The sequence below is a fragment of the Quercus robur genome, chromosome 5 (assembly GCF_932294415.1).
Source record: "Quercus robur chromosome 5, dhQueRobu3.1, whole genome shotgun sequence".
NCBI lineage: Eukaryota > Viridiplantae > Streptophyta > Magnoliopsida > Fagales > Fagaceae > Quercus > Quercus robur.
Window position 1 is genome coordinate 19,315,754 of NC_065538.1, and position 17,586 is coordinate 19,333,339.

General features: G+C 30.6%; 1 protein-coding gene and 1 non-coding gene across 2 annotated transcripts; both read right to left on the reverse strand.

The window, feature by feature from the left end:
* Nucleotides 1–2,146: 2,146 nt before the first annotated feature.
* On the reverse strand, nt 2,147–2,219 carry TRNAR-UCU (transfer RNA arginine (anticodon UCU)). Its single transcript has one exon. It is a non-coding gene; the product is annotated as a tRNA-Arg (tRNA).
* A 13,220-nt stretch (nt 2,220–15,439) lies between these two features.
* On the reverse strand, nt 15,440–16,853 carry LOC126725398 (ethylene-responsive transcription factor TINY-like). The gene has a single exon (XM_050430106.1). The coding sequence runs from the start codon at nt 16,532–16,534 to the stop codon at nt 15,707–15,709; it is 828 nt and encodes a 275-aa protein (XP_050286063.1). The 5' UTR covers nt 16,535–16,853; the 3' UTR covers nt 15,440–15,706.
* Between the last annotated feature and the right edge of the window lie 733 nt (nt 16,854–17,586).

A 17,586-nucleotide genomic window follows, 5' to 3' on the forward strand; every position in this document is an offset into this window, starting at 1 on the left:
CAAAAGCTCCTGTAGTCCTCCGTAGTTTTCTTCTTTTCGTGAGTAAAAAGTGTAAAACTAATTATGAATAATTGAAGCTTGTTTGCTAGCTTTCCTTCATTTAATTCAATTTTTAAACATCATCACAATCATTAGGCCATTTAGGTTTTCCATATCAATCACTATCTGTCTCTTAATCATCAGTGGTTAAAATTCAAATGAGTAGTTAACTCAATTTTAAGATGCAAAAGAGAGTATTATCAATGTCATGATGAGTTGTTGCACAATATGGTTCTTATATATTCTACAAATCAATTTTTTCTTTTGTGAAGTATATCTTGAGACAATCATAATGGTCCAAAATAGGCCTTGTGTCGTAAAGTCAGATACAAATTGACATGAAAAACTCTCTCTCTCTCTCTCTCTCTCATACCCAAAAAAAAAAAAAAAAAAAAAAAAAAACCCAACTAAAAGGAAAAATTGATATGAGACAAATTTTGATTGAACACCTCACCTACTAGTTAATTTACTTCACGTATTTGTAATACTAATGATATCTCAAAACTTACGATAGATTATTATAAGGACCTCTCTTTTCACTTGAGACATTTTCTATCCTAAAAAAGGACCATAGAAGCTAAGAACTTTGCATTTGATGTGATAGCGCCATAGCTGCAAACTCTCCCATCTCTATATAGGGCATTGTTCTAGAAAGCAACGAGTCTTTTATGTGCAGATGGAACATATCATTGACAAAAGAAACAAAATCTTGTAAAAATTGTTGGAGAAAATGTCTTACCCAACGTGTCGAATTAAAAAAATGGTTCAAGAAGTTAAAAAAAATAGCCTTAGGTAGAGCAAGAACCATGTGGAAAATGACATTTACAGGTGCCAACATTTTCAATGGGGGACACCAAAGTTTCTAGCCTTAGTTAGAGCATGAACCATGCGGAAAATGACATTTACAAGTGTCAACATTTTCAATGGGGGACGCCAAAGTTTCTCCGTTGGCTTCTCGAACGAAAGTGCTTTGCTTTTGTTGAACTAAAAAATAATTTATATAGACAGCTTTTGTTCTTGTTCTTGTTCTTGTTTTCATTTTGTTTTTTCACTTTCCTAGTTCAGGACGTACGTAATATGGCAAGTGAAGCGAGTTATCAAATTTGAAGGGCTCTCTCTTTTTTCTTTTCTTTTTTTCTTTTTTAAATTATTGCATGCATGAACAATAAAGCCAATTCTCTTTATTGAAAACTTCTTGCTCAATCAATCTAGGCTTAAGTTATAACTGGGTCACAGTCACAGAGCCAACTGTGCTAAGCATATACAGCCAAGAGTTAGAGCCAAAACGTATTAAATAGGGTCAATTTAAAGGTGAGGTTAGGGACCAAATATCCCTATAGAGTATAGACACTGACCATTGAACGTGTAGAACAATAATTATGTCCAATACTCCAGAGACTATGCAGAGGCCAGAACCGTGGATCAAATACGCTCTCAAATTTGCATACTATATTATAATACGTACTAGCTAGGCTATATATATAGAGCTTCACTATGATCAATTTAATGTGGGGGTATCATATGCATTACCCTCTGCTATGACAAAGCATATAAAGACGAGAGCTAAAGGTCAATTAGTGTCAATTTTAAGGACATGATGTTAGATAGGGACCAAACAATATCCATACTATAGTCCTACTCCTTCCACCATATAACATGCAAAACAATAATATGATGATAGATACTCTAGGGAATAGGCAGGCCACAGACTTTTAGTCTTTAGATCATTTACGCTTTCCAATTACTTTGTAATACTAGCCTGAATTTGAAGCATGAATATGGTCAATTTAAAGTGAGTATCGTACATTTATATATCTTCTTGCTTGGAAAATTCCCTACATAAATGTTTGAGTTATGTTCTTACCAAACCTCCACCGTTCTTTCCTCACCAACACGAAATCTAAAAAGTCAAGGAAAGCTCCAATATAGAGAAAGGGGAAAAAAAAACGAGGCAAAATTTCAGAGGTTCCTTGTAAAATAAATGTTGAGGAAAAGCCAGAGAAGCAAGCAGGAATTTGTGTAGTTAGCATAGTAAATGTAGCAGTTGAAGAACAAAATCCATAAGCAAAAAAGTGCGGACATTTGGTTCAATAAAAGATAATACGCGCACGCCCAGTGGGACTCGAACCCACAATCGCCTGATTAGAAGTCAGGCGCCTTATCCATTAGGCCATAGGCGCTTCTTACGTCTGACTTATCTCATATATTTTATTTAAATTATAAAAAATAGCGATTAAAATATTCTTTATTATGTTAACAATGTAACACCAATCCAATTCTTGTTACAACAGTTTATAAGTATTTTATGCTAAAATTTGTAGTAGCTTTCATATTTCTCTTTAGAAAATACTAAAACTACTACATATGCATGTTTCTTATAAAGTAAAGTTGCAATGGATGTGATTAATAGACTTCAACCATGATAAATGAACATTTGAATTGTTTGTTTTTGATAATTACTTATAAATTCTATGTAATAAATTTTGTATGATATCTAACATTAAACATTTCTTCTTCCAAATTTTCAATGCAGATTCCGAAGCAATAGTTGTATAGTAAATGGTAATACAAGTTTGTACCCAAACTAAATATTCAAAGCCTTATGAGCAAATAGCATCCTCCCCACCTATAGTTTCAGGGTTCAACCATCCTATTCAAAGGCTGAGAGAGAGAGAGAGAGAGATGTAGGGTCAATTACACGTAGATGTGATGCCTATTGCTTTGTTCAGAACTTCACATTAATTAATTTGGAGTTGATTTCAGCAACCCTTGTGAGTTGTGTCAAAGACTTAAAATTGAAGGGGCCCATTCTACCATGGATATATGGTTGGCTAGATAGATAAAGTTTTCAAAGTTCAAATCATCGATATATCTTAAGATCTTCTAGGTTGTTTTTTAAGGGTAAAGTTTTTGTGTTAAACGAGTGATTTAGATTATGTCACATTATCATTTAACAATTATGATTAAGATTTTAAGAACTGTATATCATAGGGTTATCCTACAAATTAAGTATAAACTCTAGATGATTCCAATCTCTCTTTTAGTATTTGCAAAAAACTAGTCCCAATATATACTGCATTTTCCATATGAAATTGTTTCTAGTCAACCTTTTATAATAATGGACAAATTTTTACTCCAAGATAATAATAAATAAACAAATAAAGGACAAGAAGTAATCCTACTATATGGAAAACACACACAGAAAGGGGGACAAAGTTGAAGTTAACCTTTGCTAATTGATATCAATATAGGAAGCTGAACTAGAGCAGGTAGCATGAAGAAAAAAATAATCTCTGGAACGGTCCCATCTCCAATTTGTACATTAGTATAAATGTGCAGACCATAATTATACGATTGAAATGTATTTTTATAAGTGTAGCCCACTACACAAAACAAAAAAAAACAAAAATGGAGAAACGGGTCCATATTGTTTCTCATTTATCAATTATCATTTGAAGGTGTAGAAATTTTCAGGTTCTGTAATGAATCCAAAACAGCAAAATGGCAATGATAACAGGAACCTAGCAATTCATAATGCAATTTGCAAGGAAGCAACAATCTTGTCCAAATAGCAGAGGCCTACAATGAGCTGGTTCCAACTCTAAAGTTGATAAAACCTCTTAACTACCATATCAGCCAATTCCGTTGGACCTCAATTAGTAGAATTTATTGAGATTGACCTCAGCCAATCAACAGCAAACAACCAATGGGGTGATCTGCCATGATGAGACGGATAATTAGTTGATTATATACCCATCTGAGTATTCAATAAAAGCAAATTTGATTATTAGAATATGAATCATTCAAAATTAAAATAGGATAATTATTGGGATTTTTTCTGTGGGGTTTGGCATCGCCATGAATGACTGCATCGTAAATATAAGAGAATTTTATACTTGTGCACTAATTAAGAATGATTTTATATATGAAATACTACTCGTGCACTAAGTTGTCACGTTGCCCATTTTTAATATGATTAATTGGGTGTTTCTATATAGTCCACTCCTTTTAACTAATTAATTATGTGGAGAAATCCTTTCAAAGAAGACCCCACGGTACTTGTTAGAAGTTAGAACGCATGAACTATCATAACATATATAATATGAAGCCTTTTTTTTTTCTTTTTTTTTTTAACTCTTGAGAAACGATTTTTGAATTTTGAATGTTTTGATGAAAATATCAAGAAGTGTCAACTAGTAAAATTATAAGACTCTTAGCATATAACATGGAACTTGATAATAAAAAATAAGATGTGTGAAGATTTGTTTTTCTAAACAGTAGACCTCAATGCATTTTTTCAATTATCTTTTTTAGCTCAAAGATGACCATGAACTATAAATAGGAAACAAGAAGAATCAATAAGATACAATGGTAAAAAATTAAGATTAGAACATATGGAATTATCAGATTTGATAATTTAATCACACTAATTGTAAAAAAAAAAAATATATATATATATATATATATTACAATAGTTATGCATATACCAAATCAATAAATAAATAATATATTAGCAACGGAGTGAAAAACCACTTCGAATACACAAAGACAGTCCCGTAAAACATTCACTATAAAAGAATTTAAGGGAAGGCACCAAGATCAATAACCAAAAATAAAATGAGAGATGAGGATTTTTGGTGCTCAACAAAAGCTCTCTCTAGTTGATCATCAACGAAACTAGCTGGGTTATTGAACTTACTCAGCAACCTATGCATATGAGATTGTGCACAGCATGCTCAACATGATGGGGAAATTAAAAACCAATTTATGGCTATCTCGCTCGAGCATACTTAATATTGACTCACTTGAGAGTGAATATTTATATGCTAAATTGGTGGAAGACTACTAATGGGGATTTTATTTGGGGCTTCATTTTTTTTTTTTTTTTTTTTCCTGACAAACAACGAAAACTTCTTCGAGTATTTGACTATTCATTTTGACATGTACAGTCCCCCTCTTCTCACACACAGCAAATTATTATAGAGAGAAATCTCTTGAAGATAACTTCAAGATGATGGCAATATGCTTCATTCTTTTTCCAATTATTGGTAAATAGGATAATTGAACCCTTTCTTGGAAATGCGAGTTACAAAGCTCTCGCATTAGGGACCTCATGTATGTCCTTAAAAAAGAGAGCTCTACATCAAACAAAAGGTTCACATAAATACTCTCTCTCTCTCTCTCTCTCTACTGACTTAGGCATCAAAAACTCTCCAGCAAGGCTTCCCTCCGGTGGGTCCTTCAACTTTTTTTTTTTTTTTTTTTTTTTTTTTTTTTTTTTTTTTTTTTAACTTCTTTTTGTAGGTTTGCAAATCCGAATTGGTTGTGCAGATATATTATCGAAACTTATATTTCATTTGATTTAAAAACATAAAAAATTATATATCAAAGTGTAAATCATCAATTCAGCAAAAAAATAAAAAAATAAATAAATCATCATTTCTTGGTGAGATTGAGAATTGACTAAAAATAATGCTACTTCCACAAAATTGAGCAAAACTTTGTGTAAATCAGTTAGAAGTAGTAGTGTAGTACTCGTACTCCTTGTACTACAAACTCATACTGTAAACCCAACTCACTACCTCCTTCAATGTCAACCGTGCCATAAAAAGCACAGCATTACTTACGAGTCATGTGACCCTTCTAGCTAGGACCATGCCCTAAAAAAAAAAGCACATGGGTGTTATTTATTTCTTCGTACGGTATTTGGTTATTGGTATTGGTTACCTAACTTACATCGTGTCATTCCTCCTTCAATGCTTTCCTTTTTTTTATTTTATTAATATTTAAATTATTATTATTATTATTTTGTTTTGTTTTATATCAACTTAAAGCCATTGGGACATCACCATGGATATTTTCATTTGATGTGTACATGTGAAAGTGCTATTTAAACTGCGGCTCTTGTTTCCTCAGAGTCGAGGCCTAGAGAGTAAAATAAAAAAAAAAAAAAAAAGAAATTGTCTTATAGTACTAATTAATTGATTTTTATACTAATCAACTTACTAAAAAGTCAAGTTGAAAATCTTTCTAATTATATCAAAATCTTTTGAGTTAGAAATACCACCCTTGTTGGCTTTGTTTGAAACTTGAAAGTTGACATTTCTTCAATATCGTTAGCTTCTATTGATAATTAATTAATTATATAGGGAAAAACTCAACATGTATGATATCATATATATATGGTAACGTGTTGATGCAACTCATGCAAGGAAAGAGTTATCAAATTAGAAATCAAAAATTCAATTTCAACTTTGATGAATATATTTTTCTATTGTTCATCCAAATTAGTGGAAAGAACGTCCAGCTATAGCAGATTTATAGAAAATTTAAATTTGTACGAATTGAATCTCTGGAGAGTGGAGAGCATATCACTTGAAAGGTGTGGGATTAACCAGCTGTCAAGTTTTTTTTTTTTTTCCTTTTCTTTTCTTTTGGACCAGAATAATACAATTATATATAATTCTATTATACATCTCCAACGATTCTCCTCGTTCATTTTCAAAAATAATATAAAATATTTCCTTTTTAAAATTTTATGTTCTAGGTTGAAGGTTCTTTCTTACTGTGAAGTTTGAACCCAAGTTTTTTTTTTTTTTTTTTAACTGAACCCAAGTTATTGACCTCCATTAATTGGAGCTTGCGTGAATTATGAATGAATAAGTATATCTAATCAATTAACTTTTTCAAGTTCTAGGCAAATATAAGTATATAACTCCCAATTGAACTTTCATACGGTTCCATTATTCTAGGATCTAGCTACTTTTTAGAAACTTAATTATCTACTGACTCTACAAAGTCAAGATAGCTAAGTCTTTTTTTTTTTTTTTTAATAAGGAAGATAGATAAGTTCTTTTTTATATATTCTATCTAATGCATGATTATGATAGTTAATGATGAAAGAAAGACTTAGTTATTGTTTTCATTTCTTTCTAAATTCAAGTTGGTTATTTTTTCCTAACAAGTGGGATAGCTAGGGCAATTCAAATTTAAGTTCTCCTCTAAGTTTACTTAACTTGGCATGATAGATATATGAGAAAATCTTGTTATACACTCGTTATTATACACTCCATATGCACTTCCTTTGAAACAACAAACGAGAGTGCAATTCGCTTGAGAATGTAATTTGGTTGATTTAAACTTTACCACCAAGATGGTAATTTTGTGAATGATACACGTACAAAGCAACGTGCATCATCATCATCACATGGTGATTGACAACGATGAATACAAGGCTGAAGGACGAGGTGGTGGTGCCATTGTAGTGACTGCAATATATGTTATATACCTATATTGCAGATGATATATAATCACGAAGATGGAGAAAAGTGATTAGAATGGTAAAATTACTTAAAAAGTAACTGCTTGTACATGTAAATGTGATGGTAATATATGGGTCTATTTGGATACCGACTATTGCTAAAAACTGAAAACACTATAAAAAAATAATTTTTAAATGTGTAAATAGTGTCGTAGAACCCAGTTTTAATGAAAATTTTGCTAAATTTCGTATTTGTGGGTCCTGTGAACAGTGCACGGGACTCATTATTTAAAACGCAAATGCACTGGAAAACTTTTTCAATGCAATTCAAACTAACACTATAAGGAGTATATTCTTTTATGATAAACATGCAGACTTTTTTTTCTTTTGCCCATACCCATTTTTTGGTCCTATATCCACACTGTTCAAATCGAAATCATACACACAAAATTGCGTGCAGCATTGGTAGTTGGCCATGGCATCATTGGCAATGGTAGCTAAGCAGCTAAAAAGAACAAAAAGATGGGTTGTACCATGATGAGGTCGATGCAATGATTTTAAGGCAGTATTTGCCATCCCATTTTTGTGGACTCCATTGTTGCGCCAATCTTATATTCCTAACAAATTTTAGTAAATGATATGATAGCGACGAAGATGGAAATTTATAACAAAGCATGGTAAAAAAAAATTAAAAATTAAAAAATAAAAAACCATAACAACTTAGAGGTAATTAATATCTTAAGGAACAACATTAATATTATACCAAGAATCTTATATATCATTTATTAACTCTTAGCAATTTTTACAAAGAAATTCAGAATTCAAATCCCACCTCATCAAATATTGAACCATCAAAACATCAACATTATCCTTCTACTATTTTTTATTCCCAAAAAAAAAAATACACACATTGTGTTTTTTATTTTGCTTAATTTGGTCTTTTACATCCACGTTATTCAAATAGTCAATAGTTGAAATTTAAATAAAATAATTGTAGATTAATTCTACAATCTTCTTAGCTTAAGTGATTGCTAAAGATGTGATTTAAAATATGGCTCGAATAAGTAAAAAGATTAATTGATTCTTTTAGCTTTTGCTTATGTCAATTTTTATATCTTTATTTTTTTTTTCTATATACAATTATGTTTTAATCATTTTTCAGCAAATAATGAAATAAATTTATAGTAAAAACTTGTATACAAATAGACACTAACTCATATTAATTGGAACTTGGAACTAAGGATTAAGTTAAGTTTCTATTGAAAGCAAAAAAGCTTTCAGTAGAAAAAACTTCTCAAAAAAAGAGCTTTCAGTAAAAAAATTTTATCTAACCGGACATTAACTCATATTAGTTGGAATTAAGCATTTAAGGATATTTTGGAATGAGTAAATGGAATCCAACAAAGTGAAGAAAAAGGGAAATTCACCGCCAAGCTTTTTAGAGCATATTATTGTTTAATTAGCATAAATATACACCTACACCCTCGGTTTAATAGAAATGCTTTTTAACTTTTTAATTTTGTTTTATAATTCAATAGTTATAATAATAGGGAAATAAAGATTCGAACTATAGTTCATCCGATAAAAAAAGAACATGTTATGACACTAAATTATAAAATTCTTAGCAAATTTTCAATTTTTCTAATTGTATTTGTATCTCATGTGGTATCTAATTATTTTTATTAAATACTTTGTGATACTTTAAATTGTTTAAATTTATATGTTGATTTAAGTTTATTCCCGCTATATAAGTGATTACAAGTAGACTTAATTAATTGTAACTTAACTAATATTTTTGTATTATAAAATAGAAAACTTCAAAAAAAAACATTAAGTGGAAGAGATTGTGTTACATCAAATTTTTTAAATTAGATTAGATTGACGAGTGATGTGTTAAAACCACACTATATTCACCTAATCTTACATACTCATTACTCACTCAACTGCATCTCTCTCTCTCTCGCCACATTGATCCCAGGCATATAATTCAATTATTTTCGTGTGACTGATTTTCATTGATGCTTTTAGCAGTAAATAGATAGAATTAGTTGATTAGAACAAACAGATTCTACCATAAGTAAGATTAGAAAAATTAAAACTCATGGGTATCAATGAAATGAAACAGTATCAAACCACAAATAGGACAGATATATTTAACTCGTTTAGTTATTCCTTTTTGCTGCAAATTAAAGCTACAGAGAGGTACTGTGAGTCTGTAAATTGACCCTGTAGCATATATAAGTCATTTTCATCCAACTAAAGTCTTTAGCAAATGTCATTTTCATAAATTGCTTCCATCAAAAATTAAAATTGATGCCAATGTCTCCAATACGTAAACCCCAATTTAGGGCTAAGGGGTTCTTGACATTGATGGATGATGAGCCAAGCCCTGCCTATATGTGGTTAGGAATTAGCCCACAATAACTTCAGTTTGGAGAATTTGTCTTTCTTTTATGTTAGCAACTAGCATAAAGCTTGTGACTTGTGAGAGTAGGTAGATCAAAAAAAAAAAAATTTCTTGGTTTTGAAATATGGTAAATTGGACCAAGCACTAAGAGCACTGAATTAAACAATGGGCTAATCTAAATGAAATCTTCCTTCTTTTTCTTTTATGGTTTTCCCTAATCTAAGTAATAGTATCTTGGATTCAACTTAACTAACAAACATTAATCACACAACTTTTTCTCAAAATATATATATATATTTTTTTTACAACTTATTAAAATAGTAAACTGTGATTAAAGTAAGGTTATTTTCGCATTAACTCATCACTAGCAATACTTTTATATATTAACCATCAAAACAATATTCTTTCCAGTAATTGTGAAATTTTTTTATGCCATTTGACTTATATTGCTGTATAGGTAATTAATTCCAAACCTTTTAAGCTTCATCAATTATTTAGTCCCACAAAAGTTGAGTTTTCCTGGTGCATACTGCACAGATTGACTTTATACAATATGATTAATATAATTCTTAGTGGAGAATGTGATATCATTTTAAAACAAAAATTTGTAATGAAAAAGGAAAAGTCTAAAAAATAGCCGTTGAATTACATATATGATATACATGCATCTTGGGTAGAAACATAAGCTTGAAGTAGCCTATGTATGTCAGCTCAGCTTGCTGACGAGGCCTTATTTGCTTCATACAAAACAATACTGTTTTTAAAGCTTAAAAATCCCTTGACTTTAATTATCTTAACTTCTAGTGATTTTAACTTGTCCTTTTTTTTTATTGCTAGGTAAAGACATTTACTTGAAACTCCTCCCTATGATAATCATACTTAATTATTACGCATACTTTTAAACCATTTCATTTTGACAAGAAACACATGGGAATTGAAATCGGCTGGTAAAAACAAATAACTAGTAGTGTGGAAATGTTATAGAACATCATAACTTATTTGATTGAAACAAGTAAACTAATTCTTTGTTAAGTTATTAATTGATAGAAAGGCTTGGATGAAAATTAAACAATTAACCAACTATCTAGATAAATTAAAAAATAAATCAATACTTGATTATTATTATTAGGTAACATATATAAGATAAGTGTTGAAAGACCAAAATCATGGTACAACTGCACAAGTCAAGAGTTTAAAACTTCTGGAATACTACTTTACAGCAATATGGATTATAGATAACATAAAATTAAGAGGGTCATGGAAGCTGTTGTAACAGTTTAACAACAATCCATCCTTGAAATGGTCTAAAATATTGAGTACCATCCTAGTGTTAGTGAAGTTATCGTGCAATAAATTTTTTGTGTTTTTATTTTTTTTTCATAAGATATAACAAAGTCAAGAGAACCCAACTACTAATCATCCTATGCTCTTCTCAAATAACACCCAAAAAAAAAAAAAAAAACCAACATATGTAGCAAAAGACCACGCTGAGTGTACTGGGTTTTTTTTATTTATTAGATACTATAATATTTGAATCTATGACCTCCCAATAAAGCTAGGCTCGCAACAATTTCAAAACACACCGCAATTTGTCTACCTTGATGATCTAAAGTGCGGGGTGTAAGTCAAAATTGCGGTGTATATGTCGTGAATTTTTGTTGTGACCCTAAAAGAATTTATATCCTTGATGATTGCTCTACTAATAGTCATTTTTTTTTTTTTTTAATATCTTGACAAATTGATCTAATTTCCCACCAAAGAAAAAGATTTCAACTTCTTATAAAGTTTCATTGTCTTATTCAAGATAGCAATCAAATTCTTCAAGAATGGATAAGGGTATCCGAGTATATGCATAAACATCCTATTGAGAGCAATACAGTACCAAATTTTAAGGTGAACGTATAACACAATGTCCAAGTATACAGTTGATTTTGATGACAAACTATGCATCAAAATGCGCTGATTTTATTGGATTTAAATTTTTCAATATCATCATATATATGTCGTCGCTTGATTGATATCTTAAATCAATTAAGATTAATATTGATTTGAAGAACTCCTGAGTTTCTCTTCTTGAGATGAATAAATTTGTAAAGAATTTGAAGATGAAACATTCAAAGTATCTTTTCTTATGGAATGGAAGATTTTAATTTGAAATTGTTAACTCAACAGCAAGTTATTTCCAAGTAGAGGGACTTGATATAAGACACGATTCACCTCATTTTTATAGGAATGGCAAAAATTCCTGCCTCATTTGATTAGTACTATATTGCTCTATTCTACGTTGATTTTTCTTGCCCTTAAGAGGTGACATGGTTGGGACAAGTTTTACTTGTCTTAGCCCGTCTACCCCACCCCGCCCCACCCATGCAACATTTTGCTTAATAAAACTCATTTATTTTTAAAAGATAATAAATTGTCATCTCTTTTTGATAAAAAATTTTCTCTGCATAAACTTTATCTTGCTTTGGTTAGCATTACTTCATCGAGTTATATGGTGAATTTGTCTTTGTTCGGGTAGATTGAGGCTATTTGGTGGTTATATTAGATTCTATTGTTCTACTGTATAATTTTATATAGTAGATGGTTTTTATTTTACTTATAAATAATTTTTAGCTTTGAATGTCTACCAGAAAATATTGGATATGAATTTTATATTAGAAAAAGAAATAAGAATAATATAAAAATTAATTTAATATTAAATAGGATCTCAGTATAAAATTGATACTAGCAATATAAAAAAAAAACACAAATATGTACAAAATTAATCAAAGAGAGTTTTTTTTTTTTTTTTACAAGATAGAATTCTACTCTAACCTAATCTAAGTGTATATGTGTGTGAAGCTCCCTCTTGGAGACTTAAACCCCGACCCTTACCCCCCACACCCCACAAACACTTATACTTGTGGAGTGATCATCGCACCAAGGGTGTGCGATGGTATCAAAGAGAGTTAAAATATAATGAAATAATACAACAAAAAGTTAATAATGAAAATAATTGTAATGACATTGAAATATGATTAAATTATTGAAACTTAGATGATAAAGTTTTAACTAACTTAAATTATAATTAAATCTAATCCATTGATTCAAGGAAATATATCCTAACAATTAATAAAATAATTTTTTAAATAATTAATAAAACGTAAGATGCAACTTGAGGGGAAAAAAGTGTGGGGTGTTGTGTGGTATTCTAGATTTCAGTTTAGAATTTTTTTTTTTTTTTTTAAGGGAAAGAAGTCAAAAAAATTATAATATACTATTAGTTTGAATAGAATTTAAATGATACAATTGTTAATTTTATCCCTTAATTTGAGGAAATATATCCTAACAATTAATAAAAATTAATTTAATAATTAATGAGAGTAGTTGTTTATTAGGAAAAACATTGTTAGAGGGAGAGAGAGAGAGAATCATATAAATTTATCAACACCTATGAATCTATACAACATGTATATCATTCCAATACAAGTACATATGCATTTGATGCAACTCAAAAAATAAATAAATAAACAAAATCTTGGGGTGTAAAAGAGATTTTATGGAAAGACCATTAGTGAATATATATGAGTTCTAAAATTTTGATAATATATTTTTAGTTGGAGTACGATTTAAATTTCTAAAATTTATATGCATGTTAAATATTTTGTTAAAACACTTATTGTTACTTTATCAAAAGAAATTAATAAGAACAAATAAGTTGTTGTCTCTATCAATTGAAACTTAGATATATGTTACATGTTATGTTAAAACACTTATTGTTCCTTTATTATTTTTTTAAAAATAAAAATTGATAAGAACATATAAGTTTTTGATTCTATCAACTGAAACTTAAATACATGTTGCATGTTTTGTTAAAACATTTTTTGTTCCTTCATTTAAAAAAAAAAAAAAAAATTATAAGAACAAATAAGATTTTAACCCTATCAACTGAAATTTAGATGCATGTTGCATATTTTATTAAAACAAATATTTTTATTTTATCTAAAATGCATGTTGCGTGTTTTGTTAAAATACTTATTGTTACTTTATCTAAAGAAATTAATAAAAACAAATAAGTTGTTATCTCTATCAACTAAAACTTATATGCATGTTACATGTTTTATTAAAATACTTATTGTTATTTTACCTAAAGAAATTAATAAAAACAAATTAGTTGTTGTCTATATCTAAAAAATTATTTTTGACCTAAAGAAATTGATAAAAACAAATAAATTGTTGTCTCTTTCTAAACAATTATTTGTGTCTGAAATATTGCTATAATTTGGTTAAACCACTAGGTGCAACCACAACTTCTAGACAAATTTTTATTATATAGTATATGATATGTTATGATATAATATAAAATAAAAAAATAAATAAAAATGCCCCATTTAACGTTATCATCTTTCACCTCGCGTACTTATGGTAATTTAGGTCTAATCGTACTCTAACCCTTACAACACTCTCATGTTGCATTAGTCCCTTTGTTTTTTTTTTTTTTTTTTTTTTTTTTCGTTCTTATTCTTATTCTTTCTCCTGGCCCCTGGGAATTTATTCCTAATTAGAATTCAGGAAAATGATGCATATATCATTCATTTGTCAGAACATAGGATAGAATCACAAGACGTCACCACATTTAAAACCTTTCAACTTTGTTCTCTCTTTTTTTTCCACATGTATGAAAATCCCAAATGCCGCAATTTTTGGGAAGAAAGCTCAGTGTTGTTTTGTCTCCCGGAAATTTACTCCCATTTGGCATTCAGTAACATGATGCATCTCATTCAAGTTTGTCTTCACACGTGATGTTGTCATAAGAAACCACAACATTTGAAAACATTGCAACGGTGTAAATATTGCATTTGTGATGACAATGAAATTTTGAACATTCCAAAAAGAAGTTTGAACCTTCCAACGGCACATTTTGCCTTTTGTTTCTCAAATTCAAATCCAATTAAAAGTCTGATAAATAGGCAGAAAAAGAATAGCCAAAGCAGTAGTACTAAATGGAAAAGAAAAACCTGAAGTCAAAAGAAATAGCTAAGTAATGACTCGTGCTGTAGACTTCTAGGCCTACCCCCAAGACAAGTTCAAACATGAAGTATTTTCAATTCAAGAAAAGAAAAATGAAGGTGGAGATAAATTGTAAATTATGAGAGAGAGATGCTTATGGTGGTGATGATGATGATGGTGATTAGTTGTGATAAAGAAGGTGTTGATGATTACACTAATAGAGCAACTAGAAATTAAAAGTGATGTAGTGATAGGATGACTACAATAATTGGGGTGCATTGGCCGAATAGCATAGGGTCTACCATATATCCCCCACCAAGGAAAAAAAAAGTGGTAGCAAGAGAACATGTGCCATAGCAAGTGAGCTATTGGAACCTTTAGAAACAATTATGCAATAAACACTGTTTTTGAACAACAAAAGGTGATTTAATCATAAAGTATTGTCCCGATCATGTACCATTTGTGTCTCTTAATTAATCCCAACATGATAGACAGCTCTTAACACTATCATTTAGGTAAAGCGTCCAAGCATAAATAACACAATTAGTCACATTCAAAGGCACAAGAAAGGTTTAACAATAATCTTTTGCCCAATATCTTGGAATTGCATAAAAGGTAAAGAAGAGAAAGGAAATGCAATTTTTTCACAGAAATCTATAACAAAGTTTACCAATCTAATTACAAGGGGTAAGATATGGGACCATTTGAGATGTGAAACAAGAAAGAGAGAGAGAGAGAAAAAAATGGCAATGCATTGCTGCGTCATTCAATTATTTATCATCAAATTTCAAACGTATATAGTATATGACAGCTACATGAAAAATCAAACAAGAAAAAGAAAAACAGGACTCTTCAATTGTGTGAGAATTAATTATATTACAATAGAGAGAACCAGTTAGAAAAAGTAGTAGTAATTAGTACTACTAAATAAGAAAAAAGAGAGAAGAAATGTAGTGAAAATAAAAATACACACCAATTTTAATTAGTGATTAATCCCACACTAAACCTTAAAAGTTGCAAGGAATCAAACCCTCCAAAGCCAATATCTGATCACAAAAACCAAAGGGTTGCTCATACTCATACACCCATGAAGAACCATCAACCGAGTCAAGCAGCAAGAGCTCGGTCCGTGACTCGGCCAAGCCCAACTCAAAGCTCCCTTCTATATTTGGCAACTCCACAATCTCACCCAGCTCCTCGGACTCAGAAGCTGTACATGTTGTTGCTGTTGTTGTTGTTGTTGTTAATGAAGATGATGACAATGATGCTGAAGTTGATGATTCTGAATTATTATTGTTGCTGTTGTTGTTGTTATCTAGGTCCACCATGGCTGCTGCTTTAGCTGCAGCGGCTTGAATGTCACGCGGCAAAAGTGAAACAGGACGAGGTAGCACATCAGCGAGGTCAGGAAAGTTCAGCACAGCAGAGCTACCTTTAATGCTCAAAGCTGCAACATCGTGTGCACGTGCGGCCATTTCTGGAGTCGAGAATGTACCAAGCCAGATGCGCGATTTCTTGCGCGGCTCGCGAATTTCAGACACCCATTTGCCCCAATTGCGCATTCGTACCCCGCGGTACACAGCGTGCTTATTGTTATTGTTGTTGTTGTTGTTGTTATTGTTGTCGTCGCTACTACAATCCACCTCTCTGGCTTTTTTATTGGGCCTAGTAGTAGCAGCAGCAGTAGTAGTATTTGGTAAAGATTGGGAATTGGGTCTTTTTTTAGATGATGAATTGGATGAGCTAGAAGGTGAGGATGGTGATGATGATGAAGAAGAAGAAGTGGATGAATTTGTTCTTGAACTTGTAGCTTCTGAATTGTTTGATTCTGTCATTGTTATCAAAGAGTATAGTACACAAAAAGACCCAATTGTGAGGATATAAGGTAAGAGAGTATATACTTATTTTTGAGAAAAATATGATATGCTTTTTATGTAGATTGGCTTAGATATAGGCTAAGCTAGGTAAAGGTAAAGGTATGTCACAAACTCACAAAGCACAATGCAGAAAGTTAGGGAGAGAGAGAAGGGGGGTTTTGTAGAGGAAGGAATGAAAAAGAGAGTATAGGTAGAATTAGAGTTTGAGACGCTCCTACACAAAGCGACCTTTAACCAACCATTATTTTTGAGATTTCTCTTAATGACAGAAACATACTTGTACAAGTACTATAAAAAATTAACTGAGGGCTTGAGGGAATTTTTATTCATTGAGGGGTTGAGGCATTGTGGGGTCTACAGAAGAATCGGTCATCTTGGTTTACTGTATATGTTGTGTATGTTTGTGTGTCTTATTCACTGTTGTGCCAGCAACGTTCAATTTTTCTTTTCTTTTTTTTCTTCTTCTTCTCTTTCACCTCATTAGTCCACGTCTCCCTCTTCAATCTTCATATGTCCGTTGAGAATCAGTTTACTCTTTGTTCTTTATTTTATTCAAAAATGCTCAAAACTATCCCATTTTTACTTTAACCGCAAAACTTAGATACAATATTTTAGATATTGTTACTTAGAGCACTTTTTCTAAATTATAACTATCTTCCTTTTTAGTAACTCTACTAACCAGCGTTAACATTGTCTCCTCTGTTTTTTTTTTTTTTTCTTTTTTTCTATTTTTACCTAGCTAGAGAGAAAACCTGAGATTTCTCACACAATCAACTGTGACCAAATTTATTCCTTCCTCCATTTTATTTGATGTTTGAATATTTAATAGAAAATTTTTAATTCCAACAAAAAAAAAAAAAAAAACTGTGTTTGAATATTGTAGCATATACCATATTGATATAGATACACTCTTTTTTGGGTAATAAATTTCACAATTGTTTAAATAGTTGATTATAAATAGTAGACACAATTAACATTCATGAATTTATCACTGACAGCTGACTACTCAA

What these genes read in the sequence shown, in the direction of transcription:
- LOC126725398 (XM_050430106.1), bottom strand. Translation starts at nt 16,534, where the DNA reads ATGACAGAATCAAACAATTCAGAAGCTACAAGTTCAAGAACAAATTCA.